Source organism: Odocoileus virginianus, chromosome 28, assembly GCF_023699985.2.
Source record: "Odocoileus virginianus isolate 20LAN1187 ecotype Illinois chromosome 28, Ovbor_1.2, whole genome shotgun sequence".
NCBI lineage: Eukaryota > Metazoa > Chordata > Mammalia > Artiodactyla > Cervidae > Odocoileus > Odocoileus virginianus.
The window spans coordinates 34,509,987-34,532,953 of NC_069701.1; the positions used below are offsets into that span (position 1 = coordinate 34,509,987).

General features: G+C 57.5%; 1 protein-coding gene across 11 annotated transcripts in view; it reads right to left on the bottom strand.

Moving 5' to 3' along the window:
- Nucleotides 1-8,191: 8,191 nt before the first annotated feature.
- The window catches only part of RAB3IL1 (RAB3A interacting protein like 1), a 46,496-nt gene continuing 31,720 nt past the window's right edge, over nt 8,192-22,967 (bottom strand). For 6 of the 11 annotated variants that reach the window (XM_020916841.2, XM_020916840.2, XM_020916836.2 and 3 more), the window contains 11 exons: nt 18,694-18,946; nt 17,858-17,953; nt 17,694-17,771; nt 16,587-16,805; nt 15,866-16,012; nt 15,042-15,170; nt 14,834-14,946; nt 14,522-14,545; nt 13,097-13,196; nt 10,036-10,102; nt 8,192-9,188 (listed from right to left, as the gene is read on the bottom strand). In XM_020916841.2, coding sequence (XP_020772500.1) covers nt 9,106-9,188; nt 10,036-10,102; nt 13,097-13,196; nt 14,522-14,545; nt 14,834-14,946; nt 15,042-15,170; nt 15,866-16,012; nt 16,587-16,805; nt 17,694-17,771; nt 17,858-17,953; nt 18,694-18,946 — 1,309 coding nt within the window. In that variant the 3' untranslated portion in view covers nt 8,192-9,105. The remainder of the gene's footprint in view (nt 9,189-10,035; nt 10,103-13,096; nt 13,197-14,521; nt 14,546-14,833; nt 14,947-15,041; nt 15,171-15,865; nt 16,013-16,586; nt 16,806-17,693; nt 17,772-17,857; nt 17,954-18,693; nt 18,947-22,967) is intronic. The other 5 variants (XM_020916839.2, XM_070457477.1, XM_020916842.2 and 2 more) reach the window with 3 other exon arrangements.

Consider the following 22,967-nt stretch of genomic DNA (forward strand, 5'->3'; position numbering starts at 1 on the left):
CGCCTCGCCCCCTCCCCGCGCCCCGGCCCCCGCCGCCGCCGCCCCAATCCCGGCGCAGCGGCTCGGCCCCCATTGGCTGCGCCGCTCGCCGGCGGGGTCGGCGGGGAGGGCGGCGTCGAGGCGGGCGCGCCCCGCCCGCGGGGCTCCGCGGCCACCACACCCTGGCCTGTGGGGGGCACCGGCACAACCCCGCTCGTGCCCGGCGGGGCAGGGAGGGCGGGGCCGGAGGGAGGTGAAGCCGGCAGCCGGTGTCCGCTGCGCGCTCGGGGGCCCGGTCCGCTCCCGGTGGGGCCCTGAACTAGAGTCTGCGAAGAATGAGCTTCCCGCTGCGCCCTCTGGAACGTTAAATTCTGAGCTCTCAGAGGTAGGTACACTACCTTGAGATGACTGTAAAGAGCTCTCGAACCAGGGGTCCCCAGCATTCGCCCAGCGAGGTCCCTCGGTCGGGGCTGTTACTGGCCTGACCACCCCCACCCCCGGGGGACCATCTGTGGAGGTCAATGACCTTCTGCCTTCGGAGATTCGGAGTTGGGGGGGCCACGGGATGGCCATCGGGCAGAGCAGGGGCCCCGGAGCGGGGAGTGGGGTCCTGTCATTCACCGGATGTGGTTGCTCAGTTGGCTGGCTTGCTCCTTATAGTACCCTTCCCTGTTTTTTTACTTAAAATAAATTCCTTTTCAGAGTGTAGGTTGCTCCCCTACACTTTGTCATTTGTCAGAGACAAAAGATTTTGTTGTTGTCTAGTGGCTGAGTAGCGTCCGGCTGTTTTCCAATCCCATGAGGACTGTAGCCCGCCAGGCTCCTCTGTCCATGGGATGTCCCAGGCAAGAATACTGGAGTAGGATACCATGCCCTTCTCCAGGGGATCTTCCTGACCCAGGAATCGAATCCGCATCTCTTGCATGGCAGGCGGATTGTTTACCACTGAGCCACCTAAGCCCCGGAGACAAACATACCTGTTTCTAAAAGTTAAGAATTCACACCTGACACAATTTCTCACACCTGACAGGGCATGAAATCAGGCTAAGGTTTATGCTTCAGGGCAGCAGGTATCAAAGCTGAGCCCACATCAGTATCACCAGAGGGGGCGTTAAGGCACAGACTGCTGGGCTCAGCCCTCAGGAGGGCTCGGCAGGTCTGCATTGGGGACAGAGAATTGCTTCTTAACAAGGTCTTAGGTGATGCTGATGCCAACGTTCTGGTTTGGGGGACACACTTTGAGAACTCTAACTATAGTTTTCTGATGTGCTAGCATTTTATTTTCATTTAACGCTTCGTAGGAAATCACTCAGTAATATTTGTGGGACCAGGTTGGCCAGGGTCCAAAGATGGGTTTGAAGAGGCCTCTGAGTTCTCCTTGGTACCCGGAGCACCTGCATTCGGTTGCCAGGACAACCAGTAAGAGCTTGTGGCAACCACGGCTGAGGGCTGCCTGAGCTGTCTCTACTGAGGCGTCCTGGAATCCCCTTCCTGAGTGTGTGTAGGGGTAGAGGAGTGTGGCTGGCAGCTAAGCAGCTGGAGATAGCTGCTGATGCCCCTGCCCCATCATATTCACACATGGGCAACAGGAGAGAAGAGTCGTGGCCTTCACCCGGTCTTCAGCTGCCATCACTGGTCAGTTACTGACCCCTGACCCTCTCCCTGGGCCCTCGCCTGGTCTCAACTCCTGTGAGGTAGCAGGGGATTGAGTGGGTTAGAACCTCCACTTGCCCCAGCTGCGCCCAGAGAGGTGAGGAATATGAAGGCCAACAAAGGATCCCCTAGGAGGGAAAGCAAGGACAAGGCTCAGGGCTAGGCCACTGCCTCCAGCTACTTCATCCCAACACGGGGAGAAGGGCAGCTGAACCTTCTTGCCACCTGGAGTGTGTGCTAAGTGGCTTGAATCATGTCCGACTGTTTGCGACTCTGTGGACTATAGCCCGCCAGGCTCCTCTGTCCATGGAATTCTCCAGGCAAGAATACTGGAGTGGGTTGCCATGCCCTCCTCTGGGGCATCTTCCTGATCTGGAGATTGAAGCTGCATCTCCTGAGTCTCTTGCTTTGCAGGCGGATTATTTACCACTGAACCATCGGGGGAAGCCAGTTGCTCTAAAGCCTGAACTGTGCGTTCTCCCTGGAGCTCCCCGAACAGCTTTCACTTTTCTGTGGGCCTCCAGACCTTCCGTGGCCTCTTTGGGCTTCAAACCAGGGAATCTGGCAACTTTCCTAGAGTCAGAGGCCCTGGGGAATCTTGGGATTCCATTGTCTCCAAACCCCCGTCAGGGCAGCGAGGCCTCAGGCTACTTGGAGAGAGAGAGGTACCACTTGACATTCCTGAGCTGCCTTGGGGCTACTGTCAAGGCTTTGGTTTGGGGCAGGGGGAGGGGAAGTATACCGAAGGCAAAGGAGGGTCTGACTGGCTGGGGCATTTTTTTCTGTGGGGTGGGGGGAGTCCTCTGAGCCCCCGCTGGGCTTCTCTCAGAGCTGCTTCACAGCCTTTTGGACACGCTGAAGTCTCCATCCCCCTGCGGAGCCACCAGCCGCTGTCCTGGAGCCGAGTGATGCTTGTGTAGGCCAGTGGGGCTCAGGCAAGTCACAGAGGAGCAGCAGTGGCCCAGTCAGGCAAATTTCTGAGAAAAGCTGTGGGCCTCCCAGAAAGAGCAGTCACAAACCCAGGTATTTGTTCTGCAGTGGACCCAAGTCAGAGGTTAGTAATTTGGCTTTGAGTTAAAGCTCACTGCAGGCTTCGCATGTGGCTCAGTGGTAAGGAATTGGTAAGGAATCCACCTGCTAATGCAGATTTGATCTCCTGGGTCAGGAAGATCCCCTGGAGGAGGAAATGCCAGCTGGATTCCAGGATTCTTGCCTGGGAAATTCCATGGACAGAGGAGCCTGGTGGTCTACAGTCCCTGAGGCCGCAGTCAGACACGACTTGGCGACTGAACACACACACACACAAGCTCACCAAGCTGAGCTTGGTTATTAGGCCCTAGACATAATTTCTCAGTGAAGAGTTATCATTTGTTGTTCAAGAGTTGTGGCCCTACCAGGCATGAAAGACTCTGGAAGCATCACTATGATGGTGCAGTAGAGCTCCTTAGAATACACCTTAGTTTAAAAAAAAAAAAGAGGCTGTACACAAATGGCCAATGGGCATATGAAAAGATGCTCAACATCACTAATCTCAGAGAAATGCATATCAAAACTGCAGTGTGGTACCATCTCATACTGGTCAGAATGGCCATCATTAAAAAGTCTACAAATAACAATTGCCAGAGAGGGTATAGAGGAGAGAAAAGGGAACCCTCTTACACTGTTGGTGGAATGTGTAGCCACTGTGGAAAATAGCAGTGGAGGTTCCTCGGAAAAATAAAAATAGATTTACCATATGATCCAGCAATTCCATTCCTGGGCATATGTCCAGACAAAACTATAATTCAAAAAGATACATGCACCCCTATGTTGGTAGCAGCACTGTTCACAACAGCCAAGACATGGAAACAACCTGAATGTCCGAATACTACTCAGCCATAGAAAAGAAGCAAATAACGCTATGTGCAGTAACATGAATGCAACTGGAGATTATCATACTAAGTCAGTTCGAAAGACAAATACCATAAGACATCACTTATATGTGGAATGTAAAATATGACACAGATGAACCTATTTATGAAACAGAAACAAAGTCAGGAACAGAGAGAACAGACTGGTGGTTGCCAAGGACAGGAGGTGGGGGGAGAGGGGTGGAATGGGAGCTGGGGATTAGTCGATGCAAACTGGTATATATAGAATGGATAAACAGCAAGGGAACTATATTCAATAGCACAGGGAACTATATTCAATACCCTATGATACATCATAGTGGAAAAGAATATGAAAAATATATGTACCAATGAGTCACTTTGCTGAATAGCAGTAATTAACACAATACAGGAATTGAACTATACTTCAGTTAAAAAAAAACATCACAGTGAGATATCACTTCGCAGCCATTAGGATGGCTATTATCAAAAAACACCAATGAAGCAAGTGTTGGCAAGGATATGGAGATATTGGAACCCTTGTGCCCTGCTGGTGACATTGTAAAATGCTGCCTCTGCTATGGAAGACAGTATGAAAGTTCCTCAAAAAAATGAAAAATAAGACGGCTTCCCTGGTGGTTCAGTAGTGAAGAATTCGAGGCAGGAGACAAGGGTTTGATTCCTGATTTGGGAAGATCCTACGTGCCATGGAGCAACTAAGCCCATGTGCCACAACTACTGAGCCTGTGCTCTAAAGCCCAGGAGCCACAGCTACTGAGCCCACACGCTCTAGAACCCTGCGACGAGAGAAGCCACCGCCGGGCAAAGTCTTGCATTGCAGCTAGAGAGCAGCCCCTCTCTCTGCAACTAGAGGAAAGCCCGAGTAGCAGTGAAGACCCAGCACAGCTAAAACTACAGAAATCAAAAATAGAACTACTACATCATTGAGCAGTCCCACCTCTGGGTAAATATCCAAAAGAAGTGAAAGCAGGATCTCAGAGATATCTGTACTCCCAGGTTCATAGCAGCCATTATTTAATCACTAGCCTAGAGGTAGAAGCAGCTCAAGCCAGCATCAACAGAGATAAACAGATAAAATGTGGTCTCTGCATACAGTGGAGTATTATTCAGCCTTAAAAAGGATGGAAATCCTGATGCAATGCAGGTGAACTTTGGGGACATTATGGTAAGTAAAATAAGCCAGTCATCAAGAGACAAAATGCCACCTGATTCCCTGGTGGCTCAGATGCCTACAATGTGGGAGACCCGGGTTCGATCCCTGGGTTGGAAAGATCCCCTGGAGAAGGAAATGACAACCCACTCTAGTACTGTTGCCTGGAAAATCCCGTGGACGGAAGAGCCTGGTAGTCTACAATTCATGGGGTCACAAAGAGTTGGACACGACTGGGCAACTAAACTTTCCACTTAGAGAAAATCACTAAGGTAGTTATAGCCTGGTGGTGGCCAGGGGTGAAGGGAGGGGAGTTCTTTAATGGGTTCATGGTTTTAGATATGCGAGATGAAATCTTCCTGGAGATCTGTTTCATGGCAATGTGAACATACTTGATGTTCCTGAACTGTCCAGTGAGAAATGGTTAGGATGGTAAATTTTGTGGTTTGTTTTTTAAACCACAATAAAAAAAAGGGGGGGGGGGGAGTAGTGGTGCTGCAAAGGTCATTTAGTCCGATATTCCCAACTCAAAACTGAGGCCGAGAGGGGAGTGACTTGCCCAGGTCCTCAGCCCTGGTGAGATCAAACAGGAGAGGCTGGGAAGATGGGAAGATGTGACACATAGTATGAGGCCAGGGTGAGGCTGGGCTCAGGCTCAATGACTGTGGCTGGTGCTGGCTCTTAAGATGTGGCTGTCTGTGCCAGCGGCACTTAGCAGGACCTGAGTGGGTTATCTAGAAGGTTCATTTGAGAGGAACAACTCCTGGTGGCTGATGTCAGCTAGCCTTCCCCTCCTTACTCCCAAAGCCCTGAGAGCCCCCGCCCCCAGAAGCCTGCAGGTGCAGCTGTTAGGAGGTAAATGTGAGAAAGAAACCTAGATTAAAATCCCCATCTGCCACCACCTGACCCTGATTCTGCACAACTGAAAAGCACAGAAGGGCCTGAGGCAGCATCAGGAACTCTGCAGGTGGTGAGAGGAAAGCTTCTAGGAGGCTGGCTGATGCCGTGGGCTCTGGGACGGGGTTCATTTATTCCTAATCTGGGGCCACTTTTTCCTGTGCGACCTCTTGGTGCCTCAGTCAATTCATCTGCAAAATGGGGAGAAATAGTACCTCACAGGGGTGCCCTGAGTATTAAGTGAATTTGTTCATGTTGTCGACTAAAAGCAGAAGGAAATGGCGACCCACTCCAGTGTTCTTGCCTGGGGAAGCCCGTAGACAGGGGAGCCTGGTGGGCTGCTGTCTGTGGGGTCGCACAGAGTCGGACACGACTGAAGCGACTTAGTAGCAGCAGCAGCAGCAGTCGACTAAAAAATAAAGTCACAACTGGAAAGTAGAGTTATTTGGTGGGAATGCTTAGGACTCCAAGCCAGGGAGACGGCATCTCAGTAGCTCTGAGAAAACTGCCTCCAAGGAGGCGGGAGTGGAAGTCGGGTTATATTCAAATTTGCAACAAAGGGTACAAGCAGTCTGAACAGTAAAGATCAGGTATCAAGTTAAGGTGGAGAAGGAAATGGCAACCCACTCCAATATTCTTGCCTGGAGAATCCCAGGGAAGGCGGAGCCTGGTGGGCTGCCGTCTATGGGGTCGCACAGAGTCGGACACGACTGAAGCGACTTAGCAGCAGCGGCAACAGCAAGTTAAGAAATTTAGTATTCTATGTATGGAAGTGAAAGTGAAGTCACTCAGTCGTGTCCGACTCTCTGTGACCCCATGGACTGTAGCCTACTAGGCTCTTCCGTCCGTGGAATTTTCCAGGCAAGAAGACTGGAGTGGGTTGCCGTTTCCTTCTCTAGGAGATCTTCCCAACCCAGGGATTGAACCCGGGTCTCCCGCGTTGTAGGCTTTGCCATCTGAGCCACCAGGGAAGGGGATCACTGAATTCATTCCTTTCATACACACCTCAGCTCTCTGGGCCCAATCCTGTTTGCTTGTTCACTTTGCTTTTTGTATTCCCCCAGTTCTTCAGCAGTCACCATGGGGGGTGGCAGCAATCGCTGGGTCGCATCCCCATTGACATTTGGAGGTCAGAAATCGCTGATGGCTGTGACATTTCTTGTTTGTTAATACGGCAAGAGGTATTTTCATTTCACAATGTAAAGCGCTCAGAACCCACCCCAGGACATAATAGTGCTCATAAATACTGAGCTACTGTATGGGTCACATGCGCCTCCAGGTATCTTAGCATACTGTTTGCTGACCTCGCCTCATCTGGGCCTGACAACAGGAAATGCTATGCAGGTGCAGGCAGAGCGAGTCTGGGGTGGGGACCCTCTGCCAGGGCTCTGAAGTGTTGCCTGGTGTCTCCTTGGTGGTGGGTACGGCTGGGCCAGGAGCACAGAAACTCGGGGCACGGTTGGGGTGGCTCCAGGGCCCAGACCTCCATCCTCCTCAGTCCTCCAGCTGACCCAGGATTGACCCAGGACACAGAGAGACTGTAGGCAAGAGAGGACATAGGTGACTCCAGGTAACGTGTCCTTCCCTGACACCCTCCATCGCCCTCCTCGCTTCACTTCCTCCATCTGCCATGTTGGATGTTCCCCCACGCATTATTTTTATTACCAGCTTCCCCATGAGAGTCTCAGCTCCAACAAGGTACCCCCAGCACCAGGAACAGTGTCTGCACATGAGTTGCCCAGTGTTTGTTGAGTGAGTAAATGACCGTCTGCGACAGGAGGCCTAGCTGGTGAACATCCCAGGGGAGATGGGGAGACAGAAGGTATTCAAATCACAAGTGGAGTGGAGAGGAGGGTCTGCGGTGAAGGGAGAATCTGGGAGGCGGGAGAGCAAGAGGGAAGAGGCTACTGGCTGGAACGAGTGATAAAGTGGGGGGCCTTGACCTACCAGCTGAGTGGCCCCAAGGTCTCAGAGAAGTCCCCTCGAGGGATCACCAGCCTCAGTAAATACTAACCCAGAAGCTGCCATGCCCCCCCAAGGAAGGACACCCACATACTAGTAGGGAGGTGACCGGGCACCCCAAGACACCTCTCAAAGTCCACCATGGGGCCTCAGAGGCCCGGGCCACCCCCACTTTCTTCTACCTCTGACCACTACTGTCCCTTGACCAGGGTGGGGAAAACCAGAGTGACCACAGCCCCTGCTGTGCTGCTGGCAGACATCACCAATCAATCCTGCCTCCGTCCTGCGTGCGCCGGGCAGCCCTCAATGCCTTGACTCTGAGCTCCAGCCTTCCACATGACACCGGGCAGAGAGACCTCAAGGGGATCTGCCCAGGATTCCTGGGGAGGCCGGGACAGATTCTCCTGTTCTCCTAACAGCAGACCCCTCCTCACAAGGAGGGGGAGCTGGGGCTCACCACCCCCTCCCCAATAACCCACGGGCCCACGGAACACTGGGGAGGACTTCGGGGGGTGCTGCTTCCAGCAATCCCTTCAGGATTTGGGTTTAATCCCAAGCACGAGGGTGGGCAAGGAAAGGATTTTGTTTCATTCCTTCAGATGCCCAAGGCTTGGCCCAAGCCCCAGGGTGCAGGAGTGAAGGCGCGTGGCTGCCCAGCCTCTACCAACAAAGCCATCCTTTATTAAATAGACTGCGTTACATTCCATTCAGAGGAGGAAATTGGACGTGGTGAGGGATGTGTCCAGGTTGGCTCCCCGGCACCATGCGGGGTGAGGAGGGGCCCAGGTCCTGCCCGCCCCACCCCAGGCCTGCGTGCAGGGCTGGGCGATCTCAGCCCCCGTTGTCTGAATGGCCAGGCACAGCTGAAAAGAGGCCTGGGCGTCCTGTGGCCCATCTGTGTTTGACTCTGGGAGGACAGTGCCCCCATCCTCCCAGCAGGGCTGCAGGCGGGGCTCCCTGCAGCGTAGGGCTCAGCCAGCAGGGAGGGAGGGGGACGAGGGCCCCGATCCATCTCTGGCAGATACAGGATGGAGTGGAAGACAGCCGGGGAGGCCCTGCCCGCCCCTCCTAACTCTGCTGTGCCATGGGTACCTGGGATGGCAGGCCCACTAGGCCTTCGGTGGGGAGGCCATTTGTGGATGGGGTGAAGCATGGCCACTAGGGGGTGCTGGTGCCCAGGGCTTGCGAACTGGAAGGATGAGAACGATACCCTGGAGATGGGACCAGCGAGGTACCAGCAGGCAACAGCTCCCGGGATAGCAAGGAGGTGCTGGCTGCCCCGGGGGCCCCTGCCAAGGGATGAGCCCCTCTGCAATGGCTCCCAGCTCCTGGTCTTTGGCGCTTTCTTGAAAGTCTCCTGGTGGCTGCAGTACTATGGAGGAGAGGAGGTCACCTCCTGAGGTCCTGTCCAGGGTTGGACATTTGGGGCCGGCTCAGTGCTGCCTCCGAGGCCTGGCCATTTGTCCCTCCGTTCAGCTTCTAGCTCAGGGCTGGCTCCAGGACCCCGTCTGTCAGTCTGTCCTGGGACGGGTGTTGTTTCCAGCTCAGAGCCGCCCTCCAGGCCTGGGCCATGCCCTAAGCCTCGTGAGGGAAGAAGCCTAGCTTGGCCAGTGACATCTCCTTCCGCAGCCTTGTGATCTCCCAGAACATGGGCTCCGCTGTAGGTAAAAAGAGAAGGTGGACAGCTCAGTGACCCCCAGGGTCACCTCAGGCAGATGGCCTGGCCCTTCCTCCTGGTTTTGGGCACAGCAGCTGGCAGGCACCCCTAGGACTCCCCAGTCCCTCAGGACAGATGACCTCTGTGAGTGGCCGGACCTCTTAGAGGCTCCACTCTGAGGTCCTGCAAACTGTTGAGTGCTGAACGCCTGGGAGGCTTGAAGGTGACTACGGTCACTTTCATAGCCTGACACGGACATGCACACACACACACACTGCCACACACTTAAGACAGGCTGCAAATGCTCTCCAGCCACCGTGAGCAGGGCCCATCCCCTGGCCTGGCAGAATGGGGGCAGGGGGACAGCGGGTGGGCAGAGGACTTGTCGGGCAAGGGTGGGGGAGGGTCTACAGAGGAAGGTGGGCAAGCCCGTGTTCAGCCACCATTTGGGAGGCCACGCGGCAGGGAGCTGATTCACAGGGGAGGCCCCACCCTGTAGGGCCTCAGAAGCCAGGCCAGTAACAGGGATGCTGTTCGTTCAGGCCCTGGGGGCTGGGAGAGGTTTCTGCACAGAACAAAGCAGCAGGATCCAGGTATGCAGGGGCCTCCGGCTGGTTTTCCTGATGAGGCAACGCCCGGGAGGCTCCTTCCGCTCTTCCTCTCTCCTCAGGGCGTAGCAAGAGACGCTTCGAGGAGCCCTTTGCTAATTCACAAGCTTTCCTCTCGCAGAGTCCTCCCTCCGAGCAGGGCAGCAAAGTGCTGGGGTGGGCCCGGCCACCGCTGACCCGCCCCGCCCCGCGCCGCCGCTCCCGGGCGCCACCCCCGGTCGGCCACTAGGGGGCGCTCACCGTCCTGCCGCACCAGGCCTTGCTGGATGTAGCGGATGTAGGTGAAGAAGTTGCACACGGCCGTGATCTGTGGGCAGAACGGACAAGGTGTGAACCCCTTGGTCCCCGCCACAAAGGCCAGGAAAGATCGGAGATCACACTGGGAAGTCCCACGTCCTGGCAGAGTCAGATTACCGCTGGGCTCTAACGTTACAGTTAACAGGAGCAATACTATTACTCCTAATAAAAAAACGATGCCGGCAACTATAGTGTAATCAAGCGGGCGGATCCGAAGAGGCCGACGTGCCTACCATTCCCATTCCACACGTGGGGGGAGTGGAGGCTGCGAGAACGACCGGACAACAACTGCGGAGGCCACTGCGGCTGAGCTGGAAGATGAAACCCCGGCAGGCTGCCAAGAATCCGCGGTCCGTTGAGGGGCCTGCTAGGTCTGAATGCTGGAGGCCCCGGGGCATCCAGTCCTTAGGAGGTGCCATGTGTGGTGCCAGGAAAGATGAGGGATCAGAAGCTGCCCACCTGGCTGCCCTGGATCCCGGCCTGAGGCCCCCAGCTGCTTTGCCTAAGGCTGCTCCATGCCAGGCCCTCTGTGGGGCACCGGAGACCCTGGGCTGGCTCAGATCTGATGCTGGTCACAAAGACTCAAACCCTGGAGAGTGTGCTGTTGGTGCCTCGCCCAGGGCCCCTCCCCCAGGCTGGGGTTCCACCTCCCCACAGCTAGTGTGCTGGCTGCTAATACCCCCCTGCACCCCAGTACCCTCACAAACCTGGGCCAATGACTGGCGTGTGGAGTAGAAAAGGCCACACCCTTGCCTCAGAGTAGAACCCACTCTGGGCTGCAGAGCGATGAAGGCAGACTCCAGCGGCGGCCTCACCTTTGCCTGTCCCCACTTCTGCCTCCCTCCCTCGCCTCCTGAGAATTGCACACTCTCTCCATCTTGGGCTCTGCCTCTAGGGAACCCAGCCTAAGACAGGGTGGAAGACCGCTGGCAGCTGTGCTCACGACTGCCCCTACTGAATATCGAGTGCTTTGGGGGAGGGACATCAAGTGGGGGGCGGGGGCACCAGCTGGGAAGTGGAGAAAGCTGTGGGAGGGGTGATGCTCCTCCTGGACCCTCAAACACACAAGAGCCCTTGCCAGGACGACAGAGTGGTGCGCTGGGCTGGTGGCCCTGGCAAAGGCAGGGAGGTGGGAGAGAGGCCAGGTCAGGGGATTAACCCAGGGTGGCCGAGGCGCCGCCTGGGAGGGCTGCACAGGGCGGGGTGGGGCGGGCCAGAGAAGCTCAAATCCCAGGCCGTGGTGTTGCCTAGTGGCCAGTGGGCCCCACAGTGGACCCCTGAGTAGGGAGGGGAGGAGAGCAGTGGTCCTAGAGCCGCGGTTTGGGGACAGAACTCTTCTTCCTATGGATTCCACACTCCTTGGTCTCCTCAGGGCGGGGTGGTGGTGGTGGTAATTTAGCTGCTAAGTCGTGTCTGACTCTTGCGATTCCGTGGACAGAGGAGCCTGACAGGCTACAGTCCATGAGATTCTCCAGGCAGGAATACTGGAGTGGGTTGCCATTTCCTTCTCCAGGGGATCTTCCCAACCCGGGAATCAAACCCCGGTCTCCTGCATTGTAGGCGGATTCTTTACCGACTGAGCCACAAGGGAAGCCCCTCAAGGCGGGGACCACATCCTAAAACTTCACCCCCTCCTCTCCCCTCCTAGCTCCAGCCAACACAGTAGACACACGGGCCTGGAAGAACCGATGTTCTAGATGTAATTTTGTAGGCCTGGGAGTGCCTGATGGATCTCCTGGTTGGGATCAGAAAGAACAAAGAGGGGACTTCCCTGACGGTCCACTGGTTAAGACTCAGTGCTTGCATTGCAGGGGGCATGGGTTCCACTCCTGGTTGGGGAACTAAAATCCTGCAAGCCACAGGGTGTGGCCAAAAAAGCACAAAGGGGGCCCATGGCCACTGAACAAGACTCTGGACACAGACGCAGAGGGTGAAGGCTGCAGCAGAAAGACTGGATCCAGGATGGGGAGACCCGAGGTCTAGGCTGAGTGACCCAGAGTGCACCCCTTTTCCTTTCTAAGGTTTAAGCTTCCTCTCTGTACTGGGAGCACAGCTCGCTGCTGGGAGGATTCACCAGGACACCCATGCTGGGATGCCCGGCAGAGGCATCAGGACCAGATGAGCTGCCTGGCTGGTCAGTCTGCTGCCCAGTGATGGCAAACAGCCTATTTTAGTCCCATGAGGCACCTCTAGAAGGTCAAGGGGAGGAGACTGCTCCTCCAAGAGGGCCTTCCTCACTGTGTGACCTTTACACCAAGCTTCAGAGTTTTCCACACTTTTGTTCTTCCAACTCTTCCTCACTGTCTGGGGTCCACCCATCCCACCCTCATCCCAGCTCAGTGACCTCATCCTGGGTCACCCGGCATGTGAGGGCGGAAGCTGGGATTCCTAGAGGCCCCTCGGTGCCCATGGCTAACTGTCAGACAAGTCTCAGAACCTTCTTTCTCCAAAGCCCGGGGCTAGAGCCAGGGGTCAGGAGCATGGAACTTTCCCCTGAACTCTAGTGTCCCTGGAGTGATTAATCACACTATTCACACTCCCTTGATTAGGTTACATTGAATGACAGAGGTGATGGGTATCACTCCCATGATTACTTTTCAACAAGCAAGAAAATGACTACCTCAGTCCTTCAACCACAAGGAACTGACTTTTGCCAACAGCATGTGAACTCAGAAGAGGGCCTGGATCTCTAGAAAGGATGCAGCTGCTGACACAGTGACTGCAACCCATGAGACCCTGAGCAGAAGACCCTAAGCTGTGCCTAGACTCCTGACCCAGGGAGTCTGTGAGATAAGTAATAGATACTCCACTAAGTTTATAGTAACTTGTTACATAGCAACAGCAAACAAATACACCTGGCTTGGCTGTGTGGCCCAAGTCAGTCTCTGCACCTCTCTGAGCCTGTGCCTTGATCTGCAGATTGTAGGTTGTGCAGCCTGGGGTTCAGAGTCCCAGCCCAGGGAGCCCCTGAGGAACCAGATTACACTCCCACTAGATGACTCACCCTGGCCCGGGAGGACGGTGAGATGTAGTAGTGGCTCTCAGAGTCCCCGAGCCGGATTCGGTGACGACAGGCGCAGGCCAGCCCACTCAGGGCACATGTACTGTGAAAAAGCAGAGGGGACCATGGGGATGGCTGGGGCTTGCCCACCCAGTTCATGCAGGGAAGCAGCAGCAGCCAGAGAAGGCATAGGGAGAGGGCGGGCAGACAGACGTCAGAGTGGGGACTGGTGCCCTCTCTCCTAGCCCCAGCTTCCCAAGGAGCCTAGAGCCCAGCCAAGGAGGGGGGCAACCCCAGAAGACCCCGGATGAGACTTTTAAACCAAGCTGGACCCCATCTCTAACCCCCTCACCTCACCCCTGTTGGACAGGAGGGCTTGGTCAACCTCAGGCCAGGTATACCAAAGCTCCATCCTCTGCAGCCCCTAAAAATGTGCACCCCCCTTCTTTCCTGGAACCCCAAGACCCAGTCACCCCTTCCTCCAACTAAGCAGGAGTCTTCTCTCTCCTCCACTTAGGTCACCAAGTCCTAGGTCCTGCCAGTAGGACCTTTGGCCTGGATGCCTTCACTCATTCCAACAGCTCTCTGCCTCATCTCTACCCTTCTCCATGTTACAGCCAGGGGCTACTCCCCAAACCCACATCTAAACACTACCGTTTCCTACTGCCCAGGAAACAGTTAATGGAGAATCCCAACTAAAGCGAGGTTAAATAGGCTCCTTGGCTGCTTATCAGAACCTTTGCTGCCTCCAGGATCTGAACAGGGAATCCTCTTTTCAGACAATGTTAATCGATGATCTGTGAAATGCTGGCTTTAGTGGGTTAAAGCCCAAACTTCATTTGAGGCCCTTCACACACTGGTCCCATATGCGCTCTGCTGCCTGAGTCCCAACTCTGTGCCTATCCACCCAATGGTGTTTTCCATTACCATTCCGGCTTCTCATACCTTTACTCAAATTGTTGCCTCTGTTTCAAAGGCCCTTCCCTGCTTGCATGCATACATGCTTAGCGCTCAGTCATGTCTGACTCTTTGCAAACCCATGGATTGTAGCCTGCTAGGCTCAGTCCACGGAATTCTCCAGGCAAGAGTACTGGAGTGGGTAACCATTTCCTTTTCCTGGGTATCTTCCTGACCCAGAGATTGAACCCACATCTCCTGCACTGCAGGCAGATTCTTTAACCCCCAGGAAACTTATTCCCTGCTTGGGAAACTCATTCATCCTTCAAAACCCAGCTCAAATATTCCCCTCTGTGACAAGGCTCCCACTGTGGGCCTCCCTCACAGGCTCCAGTGCCTGCCCTCGCTCCATGCTGGCAGCTTAGCTCTGACGCTGGCCCTGCCCAGTGCCAGCTAAGAAGCAAGGAGGACCAGATCCCAGGGCCCTTAGGTCATTGTCAGGAGGTGGAGTCAACAAATGACATCACTTACGTGTCAATCGGGGCCCGGAACCCACTGCAGGAGAGAGGGAGTGGAGAGGGAAGCACGTCAGGCCAGCCTGGAGGGGAAGACCCCAGCTCCAGAACTAGAGGCGACATCTCGGCCACAGATGCCTCCTTGCCCTGCATGGGGGCAGCCACTGTCCCTCTCTGGTCGGGTGCCCCTGCCCACCCTCGGGTCCCACTGCCGGACCCAGCATAGCAGCTCTGAGGTTCAGCCCTCCCCGGCCACCCCCTTGATGCAGCCCAAAGCTACACCGGGCCTTTCCCAGGGGGCAGGAAGGGTGCAGGGCTCTAAGCTTACTTGGTGCGACCACACTCAACGGCAGCCACCTTCACTGCGGGCAGGGTTTGCGAAGCCACGGGCTCGATGGTGAGTGTGTTGTCCTCCACGGCGGCCCGGACGAGGGCCGAGAGCTGCGGCAGAGCAGGGAGGCAAAAGGAGGCGATGAGGGGCTGGCGTCCGGTCACGGGGCTGGGCCCTCCAGCAGGCCACCCTCTGCCTGCCTCACCTCCTGCATGGTGAAGTCCAGGCAGGGGCCCACATCCTCCCGGTACACCCTTTCCAGGAACGGGGAGGTCTTGTCCAGGGTGGGCGATTCCCTCCAGGCCTGGAACTCTGCAAACAGGGTTGTGTCCACCTGTGGGGGCGGGGGAGCCGGGTCAGGGGTCAGGGTGCTGGGGGGGTGGGGAAGGGCAGCATAGCAGAGACAGGCAGAGCCTAAGGAGGTGGGGAGCCAGGGAGGATGAAGCTCAGGGCCCGCTGGGCCTGAGGCTGTGCAGAGGAGCCAAGTCCTCGAAAAGGACTCTTCTTTTCCCTTTGCACTGCAGAATTGAGATACGAACTCCCAAGTTTCACTTCCGGGTGTGTTTATAGTTTCTTGGCACTAGAGAATTAGACGTGGGCCCAGGGTCTTGGGCCTCCTTTGTGGATCAGCTGGTAAAGAATCCGCCCGCAATGCAGGAGACCTAGGTTCGATCCCTAGGGTGGGAAGATCCCCCTGGAGAAGGGAAAGCCTACCCACTCCAGTGATACTGGCCTGGAGAATTCCATGGACTGTATAGCCCATGGGGTCACAAAGACTCAGACACGACTGAGCGACTTTCACTCACTCCGGGGTCTCACCCCAAAGACCCTGGCTGCCTCCTTGAGGAGGGATAGTTGAAGAGTGACTCTGCAGGTACCCGCCAGTACATGTGGGGACCTGCTGGGAGCCACGGCACACAGAGGCGTGTGCACACGGAAGGGAACGTGCACAACTTGCCAGCTGCCCTGGGGGCACATGCAGAATGAGAGGCTGGGGGGCAGGGGGCGGCCCCCCTCCAGAGCCATTACCTGTCGGGAAAAGGAGAGGGAGGTAGCGGAGGTGAGGCCCACGGGCAGCTCCCCAGGCGGGAGCTGCCAGGCCGGCTCGTAGGTGAGGTGAGCCGCCTTGCTGGGGACCACGCAGAGGAGCAGGGAGAGAAGGGGAGGCAGCCCCGGCTGGGCCGGCAAGACAGACAGACAGACAGACGGATGCACAGAGAAAGACAGAGGAAGGAGACGTTAGAGGCCAGTCGGCAGCTGAGAGCTCAGAAAGGGGTGGAGAGGCTTGGCCTGGGCGTCCTCCCTGGAGGCCTGGGGCAGGATGGAGCTGGGGCCATCTGGGCCTGAGACCCCAGGAACCCGAATCCCACTACAGTCCTTGTGGGCATGCAGGGCGTTCACTGGGTGCGGCCCTGAGCTGAGCTCCCATGGCCCCAGGAATCCGCATTTAAGCGAGGAGACTGAGGTGTTGACAGGGGTCCCGCTTGCCCAAGACCCACAACCAAGGACATCACAGCTGCTGTCCGCCTGAACAGGGACCCCCCTCATGCCCTCCTGAGGGTCAGACACTTCATACCACAAGGAACTCACTCGGCCCTCATGACCAGAGGACACAGAGGCCCAGGGAGGGCAGGACAGGCTCCTGGTCACACACTTGGGGGCAGGCGGGTCCCCACTGGGCACTGCTGTCTGCCTGACAGGGGGCGCTGGCTGCCTTTACCGTGACCACTGCCCGCACAATGCCCCTCACCTCTTTGCCCTCCTTGTCCGGGGTGAGGATGTGCCCGGCAACGGGGCACACGGCGGGGCAGAGGGCGCTGCTGGTGCTCTTATGGCGCAAGTGGCCCTTGCGGGGTCCGGCCTTGGTGGGGCTGAGCAGTTGCGGGTGGAGCTCGCGGTTGGGAGAGGCTGGTGTAGACGTGATGACCAGTGTCTTCAAAGCTGTCACCTCTGCCTGCAGCATGTCAATCTGGCCAGGATGAGATGGTCATTAATGTGAGCCCAGGGCTGAGGCCACCCCGCTGCCCTACCCCAGCTCAGGACTGCAACCAACACCTCACCCCACCCCTGACCCTTGGAACAGCCTCGGAGGCAGGGGCTGAGATACCCATTTTACAGATAGGGAAAGTAAAGTGAAAGTGTTAGTTGCTCAGTTGTATCTGATTCTTCGCGTCCCCGTGGATTGTAGCCTGCCAGGCTCCCCTGTCCATGAAATTCTCCATGGCAAGAATACTAGAGTGGGTTGCCATTTCCTTCTCCAGGGCATCTTCCTGACCCAGGGACTGAACCCAGGTCTCCTGCATTGCAGGCAGATTCTTTACCGTCGGAGCCACCACAGATGGGGAAACTGAGGTTCAAAAAAGAGATACAGCCTGGCGAAGGTCATCCTAGAAACCAGGACTCTTGAGGTGTACGGGTCTGGGAGCGGGCTGGGCCTCCCAGTGAGGGGTCCCCAGGAGTCAGAAACAAGCCTGGCCCTCACACTTCTGCAGATGGGCAAACGGGCTCCAAGTAAAGCTACTTGTCTAGACTCACACAGCCAGATTGATGCTGCTGTGTAAAAGCGGCATGGGAGGAGGGAAAAGAAGTTACAGGGCCACAGGATCTTCCCAGCCCCTGAAAAGCCCCCAGCGCGGTCTCTGCTGTGGAAGCTCAGCTAGAGGCCCAGATCGCTGGGCTCCCATACCAGCCGGCACGTTTCAGCGGGGTTGTCTCAGACCTCTGCCCCTCCCTGCTGGGCCTTGGTTGGCCCATCCCTGCCGGCTCCCCAGGCCACGCCGGGGTCCGATGAGGTCTCAAAGGCCAGCGCTTGCAGTGCTGGGAGGTGGGCAGGAGGTCCGGCCGAGGAGGGCCTCACCTTGCCCCGGGCCTCCTTCAGCTGCTTTTCCGACGCCGCCTGCTTCGTGTTGGCCTCCCGCACCATCCTGTGGGCTTCCTGGGCAAAGGGCGGGCTCCGCGTGAGTCGGGGGGGGCGCCACGGACGCCCAGCAGGCCCGTTCCCCACTGCGCCCCGGGCCGCACCTCGAACAGACTGGCTGTCAACTCCTCCAGCTCCTGCTCCAGCTGTTCCCGCACCTTGGACAGCCGCTCACACTCCTCATCCTTCAGCTTCAGCTCCTGGGGAAACGAGGCGCCGTGCCCGGGGGGTCATCTCACACGGGCCTAAGGGCCCGAGCTTGCTTCCTCTTTGAACCCCAGCTGTCAGTTCCTTAGACCTTGGGACCGGTTTTCAGGGACGTCAAGGCTTAGAAAAGTCCTTTAAAAGTCACAGGAACTGGTTTTGTTTGCGCTGCCCTCACGCCCAGCACAGGCCTAGCATGTAGGTGGCCTTCAAAGGAGGGTGACATCTCTGGGTGCTGGGTGAGAGCCCGCGGCTACCGGCCAGCCCCTTGCTTCCCCCACCCCCACACCCCGTGTCTCCCCCGCCCCCAACCCCGTGTCTCCCCCTGTCCCCCCGCGCCCCCCACCCGCCGTGTCTCCCCCCCGCCCCCCCACCCCGTGTCTCCCCGTCCCCCCGTGTCTCCCCCCGCCCCGCCACCCCGTGTCTCCCCGTCCCCCCGCGCCCCCCACCCGCCGTGTCTCCCCCCCGCCCCCCCACCCCGTGTCTCCCCCGTCCCCTACCCCATGTCTCCCCCTGTCCCCCCGCACCCCCCACCCGCCGTGTCTCCCCCCGCCCCCCCACCCCGTGTCTCCCCCCGCCCCCCCACCCCGTGTCTCCCCCTGTCCGCCCCGCGCCTCCCCCGCCCCCCCACCCCGTGTCTCCCCGTCCCCCCTGTGCCCCCCACCTGCCGTGTCCCCCCCCGTGTCTCGCCCTGCCCCCCGCACCCACCCGTGTCTCCCCCGTCCTCAGTGCCCACCTTCTGGGCTTTGTGCAGCTCCTCCTTCAGAAACTCCGAGCCCTTCTCTCGGATCTCCATGGAAGAGCTGCGCAGGCGTGACACGTCCAGCTGGGTGGTTGCAGGGCCCTCCTCGCCTTGGGCTTCCTCCCCTGCAGGGGTCTCCGGCAGGCCTCCCAGGGACTCCCTGTGGCTTTTGCAGGGGCCCACGCTCTTCCAGGGGACTGGGACAGCTTCAAGGGGTGGTGGGTGGCCCTCGTCCGGGTGAGGCTGGCTGCAAGGCAAAGAGCAGATACAGGGGTGGGTCCTGAGGCCTGGAGAACTGAGCCCAGGGACCAGCCCTGGGCAATGCACCTGCAACCCGGGGCCTCAGTCTCCCCATCTGTAAAATGGGCCGTCATTGGGGTTGTCACAGGGGCAGAATGACCAAGCATAGCGTCTCCTGGGGACAAGGACAGGACTCATTCACCTTCATCAACCACTCCCTCCAGCCTAGGACCACATAAGTGCTCAGCACACAGCAGGAACTTGTTTGCCCAGCAGACACTATAAATGCATCCATGTTGACAGCCTGAGTTTCTCCTACAAAACTGGGACAATCCCAATGGCCCTACCTCAAGGGCACTGAATGGATCAGTTCAGTTCAGTCGCTCAGTCGTGTCTGACTCTTTGCGACCCCATGGACGGCAGCACGCCTGGCTTCCCTGTCCATCACCAACTCCCGCAGCTTGCTCAAACTTGTATCCATCGAGTCTGTGATGCCATCCAACCATCTCATCCTCTGTCGTCCGCTTCTCCTCCTGCCTTCAATCTTTCTCAGCATCAGGGTCTTTTCCAGTGAGTCAGTTCTTTGCATCAGGTGGCCAAAGTATTGGAGTTTCAGCTTCAGCATCAGTTCTTCCAGTTAATATTCAGGACTGATTTCCTTCAGGATGGACTGGTTGGATCTCCTTGAGTCTCCAAGGGACATTCTGAATGGATCCGCCTCAGCACATAAGACCTTTAAGTGGGAACTGCCTTCATTGCTAGCACTCATACAAATTTTATGCAGATTCAGTCCCATTTAGGGTGGACCATAGAGGAAGGACCCAGCCAAGGGCAGGCAAGGCCAAGACAGGAAGATTGTGCAAACGGCCTGGGAACGACAGCCCCACTTCCTGCCTTCTGGACGGTGTAGAGGGCACTCCCAGCTCAACGCTTGGTCTGCCTTGTGACCTCAGGCAAACAGCCCCCTCCCTCTGCCCGCCCCCACCCCTGCCCTCAGGACCCCCCTCCCTGAAGTCGAAGACCCCAGAGGCAGTGGGAGGCGCGGGCCACCAGCCTCTGCCCCCCTGCAGCCCCTCCCCTCCTTTCCACGCTGCCCCTTCGCAGCAGACCCTGAGGACGGAGGGAAGGAGAGGGCCCGACAGTGGCGGTTTGTGCCAAGACAGCACCTCTGGACTTGCTCACTCAGCACAAGCTGAGCCAGCAGCTTCTGAGCGGCCCTGACGGGGCTGAGGGTGGGGGGGCTGGGCTGCTGATAGCAGGGGGGAAGTGCAGGGGAAGGAGGCCAAGAGGGGCCCACACAGGAGAGAGGAAAGACAAGGCCCAGGGGTCATAAAATTCAGGACTGCGGAGGGGAGGTAAGGCAAAGCTGAGGTCTGTCCCCTGTGCCCTGGGACAGTCACTTGGCAGCCTCTGAGCCTCAGTTTCCCCTTAGGAATACCAGGCACCTAGGGACCCTAGCAATGAGCCCGTTCCCATCCCTCCGCATGGCCTCGTCCAGCTGCCCAGCCTGGCCTGCCATATGCTGGAACTGGCCCCGAGGTTCCTGGCTCTGGGTTCTGCCTTCTAGGGACAGGGGGCTTTGATGAATAAAGTGGGAATGCGCACCCACCACTCCATCAACAGTGTTTATGCCAGATGGGGTCTCTCCTAATACCCTTGTGTGTGTGTGTGGGTGGGGGGGTCTCATTGGCAAGGGGGCCCAGGAAGCTTGAAGGGCTATGGCAGTGCTGTGGAGGCCCCAGGCTGGGAGCTGCACCCAGGGGACTTATCACAGGGAGCTCTGCCCCTGTTATCTCATTTAAAACTCTCAATAGCATTTGTTGTATTGCCCCCATTCTACAGTTGTGGGATGATGCTCAGAGAGGTGATGGGATCTGCCCAGGGTCACACAGCTAGTGGGGGGCACTGGTGGGACAGGCGGCTGGGTCTTCAGCCCAAGCCCAAAGCTGCCAGCCACAGCCGATAGAAGGCTGGGGAGCGGGTGCCAGAACCATGCATCTGCTTGGAGATCAAGGGCCACTGAGCCCCCAAGCAGTCAGGAGACTCCTCCTTGGCTGTGACAGAAAGAGCTGACCCATTTTTAGCCCAAACTGCCTCCCAGAAGGGAGTCCAGGACTGGGGGAGCTGTGGCTGAGTGCACAGGCTAGTCGGGCACGGCAGGGTCCATGTCAGGTTCCAACCTGGGGTCCACACAAGCCCCTGGGAAAGTCACTGAAATTCTTTCAACCTACTTCCTTGCCTGTGGGGTGAGGATAAAACCTGCAAGGGACTCACCAAGAATCTAGTGAGGAAGTCACTGGTCACAGCCCCAGGGAAATAGTGGGGCTGTCTGCACCCACGTTTGTCATGCATCCCACCACTCTCACCATTCCTGCCCAGGCTCTGTGTCCTGCACCTGAAACCCCAGACCCTGAGGATGCACCCACGGGGGGAGCCTGGAGACCTGGAGCCCAGCCCCACTTCCTCAGTTGAGAGGATGGCCATAATCACTCAGCCCACCTCGGGGCTGCCCACTACAATAGAACGAGCAAGAACTATAGGCCAAGGGCAGGAGGTGACTTGTAGGGACAGCATGGGACACAGGGCATGATCTCAGGTCTCAAGACACCTAGCATCACCCTGCCACTGCCCATACCCCCCGCCTAGGGGACAAAGAGAAGGAAATGGCAACCCACTCCAGTATTCTTACCTGGGAAATCCCATAGACAGAGGAGCCTGGTGGGTTATAACCCATGGGGTCACAAAGAGTCAGAAACAACTGAGAAAGCACAAGGGAGATGGAGGGGACCACAGGCCGCCAGCCTCTCCCACGAGGCCTGAACTTCATCCACCAGTGTGGACTGGGTCTCTGGCCATGGGCTGGGGGTGTGTCCAGAAGCCCCCCTCCCCCAGCATTTTCCTAACGGGCTCACCTGGCCTGCTGCTGGGGGGGATGGGCCCCTATTTTGCAGCCAGAGGAAAGAGTGTCTCAGGGAGGCCTGAGACGGAGCATCTGTGATACCCACCCCTCTCTCTCCCCAGTGGAAAAGTCCACGAGCAAATCCTCATGGCGGAAAGTGTGGGGACAGCAGGACCACACCATGGTCACCAACTTCCCGGTGTCTGGGCCCGCGGTGCAGGAGCAGGAGGGGAGGGGGGCCCACCTTGCACTGGAGTCTGCAGACCCTCTCCCTCACACTTGGGGCCATGGAGCCAGCTCCTGTAACTCAAAGTTCAGATGAAGGAAGGACTCCAAGCCCCTCGGGTCTACCCAAGCCAGAATCCGCTATCATCTATACACTTCAGCACGGGAAGGCCAAAAACTCAGGTGCGAGCACCTGTGGGGGTGGGGAGCTCACTCCTTGGACAGCACGGGTCACCACTTAAGTCCTTTTGCCCTGCCTCTCTGCCCCCAGTCCAGGTTCATGGCCTTCTCCTCAAACCTTCTCAGCCCCCATACTCCCTGCAGAAACAGAGGTCAGTGTCCAGGACACGCCGCAGGGGCCGCTGGGAAGGGGTCCGCTCCGGAGGGAGGGAGGTAATGAGTCAAGGTCAGGGGTAGGTGGGGGCGGCCAACATCCCCCATCCCCAAGCCAGCTCCGCAGCCTAGAGCCCGGGGAGTTCGTACAGGAAAGGCCCCGCTGGGTCACTTCCCCAGGAAGCATACAGGCAGTGGGGGCAGGAGAGGGGGGAGCAGTAACTGCAATCCTCAGTCCCCAGGCCACCCCTAGAGGGGCCAGCAGGGCTTTCATCCCTAACCAGAAAAAAAAATGGCCAAATGAGGAGCAACACTGGAGGCTATGGTCCCCAGTCACCCAGCAAGCCCCACCGGGCCCAGCCTGCCATGCGGTCCTTTTGCTCTTCCCCTCTCTGCCCCCCAGTGCCCAGGTCACCTCTGTGAGTTAAAGACTAACAGGGCACAGTGGGTTCATTCAAACAATTAGGGGAGGTGCCAGCGAGGGAAGTGCTGAAAACCGGGGAAGGGAGAGAGTTGGGACTCTCGCCTTCTGCCTGGGACCACGAAGCCCAGGCAGCATCTCTGCCTCTGC